Consider the following 2,640-nt stretch of genomic DNA (forward strand, 5'->3'; position numbering starts at 1 on the left):
CGGCCACACCGGGAAGCGACGGGGGAGATGCCCCAGGCCTGTTACCTGGCCGAGAGTCCCGCGGTGCAGGGCCCGGATCAGGCCACTCGGTGTCGCCATGGCAAAGGCGGGAAGGAAGAAGCGGGGGGGAGGGAACCTGGGCAGGAGCCGGGCAAGGTCCACGCATGTCCCGCAGCCCGGAGGGCGCAGGCGCGGTGCCGGCGCTGGGAGGGTGCGGGTACCGGGAAGGGGCGGTGCTGGCGTCGGCACGGGCCTTTCTGGGGATGAAGGGAATCGCTTCCTCTTTTTCATGGCTCCTGCCTCACCTGCGAGGTTCTCAGCAGCGCGTCCCCTCGGAGGCTTCCTCAATCCCCGCATCCTTCCGGCCGCCTGGCCGTGCCCACGGCAGCTTTTCCACGGAGAGATCCGCAGCCTGGCTGCTGCTGGAAGATGCGTGCCTCTGCCCGTCCTGTCAGACTAACTAAAATCAGCCCCCACTGAGCGCCCCCAAAAGCTGCTCTCTGCCCTCAATCTGTTCCTGCTCTGCCCGAAAGCCGAGGCAGAAGCAGCTCTCGCTGTCCAGCACCTCAGACACAGCGTGTCCTCAAATTGGGTCTTTGTGCCCATGTCTCTTCCATTGCACCAGGTAACAGAACCAAAGCAAGAAACACCGAAGTTACTAATGAGGCCTTACGTGCTCCTGAAGAAGTTGTACATCAATCCTTCCTGTCAGCTCCTCTGCTAAAGGTGCCTGTTTCTCCCCAGTTTATTTCTACCCAGTTCAATCCCCAGGCTGGGAAGCCACAAAGTGCTTGTTACCAGTGTTCAGGTGATGTGAACCACAGCTCATCTGCAAACATCTGGGATAGTGACTGTGGGAATCTGCTGCTGCAGGCTCTGGGAAAACAAACCAGTCATCGGGAAAAAAGGTGCACTTGTAGGTCTGTTACCAGTGGCACTGCACATTGTACTGGTGATTATTTCCAGGATATTATTATGGAATGTTCCTAATTCTAAAATTTAAACCCACTGTAAATTTACATAACTGTTTATTTATTTTCACTTTGATGCATTGGTTAGTTACAATTTTTATATTTTAAAACCATGTATGAAGAGTGCTTAGTACATAAAAGCATAATCTTCATTTACTTTCCCTGCACTGCTGTAATACAAATTGTAAGAAATGGACTTTGATTTTTTAAGAACTTTAACTTGAACCCAGAAACTGTACGTGTAATTTTTTTCATCACTTGCATCAGCACTATAAATATTTTTCATAATTTGAGCTGAAAACTTCTACGTGTGATGTTCCTCTTTATTCACTGTTTCAGCAAAAATGTGTCAGCCATTTTTGAGAACATAACTAGGCAAAAATGACATGAAGCTCGATGTAGGAAACATCAGGGAAGAAGCTGAAAAATTGAATATTTTTTGACATTTTCCTGTTCTAAGACCAAAAAAATAATTGGACAAGAGCTGCTCCTCTAACGTGAGACTGAAGATGTGATTGGAGTGGAGCATCAGTCAATACCTCCTGATGGTGGGCGGGATGGGCAGCTGCCCCACCCGCTGTCTCCCAGCTAGAACTGTTCTCTTTTGGAGACTAAATGGAGCAGGTAGAGCTGTCTTAAACTAATGCCGTGAACAGGGGGATGCTGAAGATAAATGGAATATAAGGTTATCTTCAAAAAGTTGTGAAGAAAATTGAAATTAATGTGATAAGAAAATGTTAAGGCAATTTTTCAGTTGCAAATAACTTAAAACAAAAATCTTTTCCAGTATGTTTACCAGGGAGAAAGCTTTCAGCATCTAATAAATATAAATATTATAATGTGGTTATAAATCAGTAAGTCAAACATTGGTTTGAGGCAAAATGATGAAGAAAAAAGCTATGTAGAATTCAGCAATAAAAAACTAAATAATGAAGATGTTAATACTCCTTAAAAAGCATTAGTGCTCATTTTCAAGGTTATTAGAATTTGAGTTAACAAATGGAACAGTAAAAGTTGATACTTTTTAGACTTTTGTAATACCTTTGACTTTGTATCACAGAGTATTCTAATAAACATACATGAAATGACTAAGAGCTGATTAGATGACAGGTCTTCAAAAGTATTTGTTACAGTAGAGGTTTATGGTGACTTGTGCTTTTCCCTGCTCAATACTGCTGCTGATAATCTGGAAATAGATAGTGAATAATATATGTTGAAATGTGCCATTGACACAGATATTGACAGACTTGTAAATAACACTAAGAACATCATGATCATATGGATAATAGGAATATATTGAAGCAAAGCGTGTTTTAAAATCAAATTGAAACTGAAGTAAAAAGTTGAATTAAAGTTGGATTCTTTTTCATTAACCAGAATCGAGCCTGTGCTATTTTAAGTCTTTATTTAACCCAAATTTAAGCTGAATTAAAAAAAAAAAAATCAATGCAATATGTACAAGAGCTCTTTAACACAAGAAGAGCCCACTGCTGTGACACAAATCTAGCAGGGGCAGAAGAATAAGCATGGGATATTCTTGGTGCAGGCAGAGAGGGAGAGTGGTGTGAATGTGTAAGGCAGGTGAGATGAGGAAGAGGTTGCCTTGAGAATCCCAGAGAAGATGAGATGGCTTGCATCCTGAGAAACAGCCAAGTTAGGAGAGGAGAAG

General features: G+C 43.2%; 1 protein-coding gene across 1 annotated transcript in view; it reads right to left on the minus strand.

The window, feature by feature from the left end:
* The window catches only part of WARS2 (tryptophanyl tRNA synthetase 2, mitochondrial), a 41,472-nt gene extending 41,146 nt beyond the window's left edge, over positions 1–326 (minus strand). The window contains exon 1 of the mRNA XM_008631795.2: positions 46–326. Coding sequence (XP_008630017.2) covers positions 46–291 — 246 coding nt within the window. The 5' untranslated portion in view covers positions 292–326. The remainder of the gene's footprint in view (positions 1–45) is intronic.
* Positions 327–2,640: the final 2,314 nt, after the last annotated feature.

Source organism: Corvus brachyrhynchos, unplaced genomic scaffold (genome assembly GCF_000691975.1).
Source record: "Corvus brachyrhynchos isolate BGI_N302 unplaced genomic scaffold, ASM69197v1 scaffold3, whole genome shotgun sequence".
Classification (NCBI taxonomy): domain Eukaryota; kingdom Metazoa; phylum Chordata; class Aves; order Passeriformes; family Corvidae; genus Corvus; species Corvus brachyrhynchos.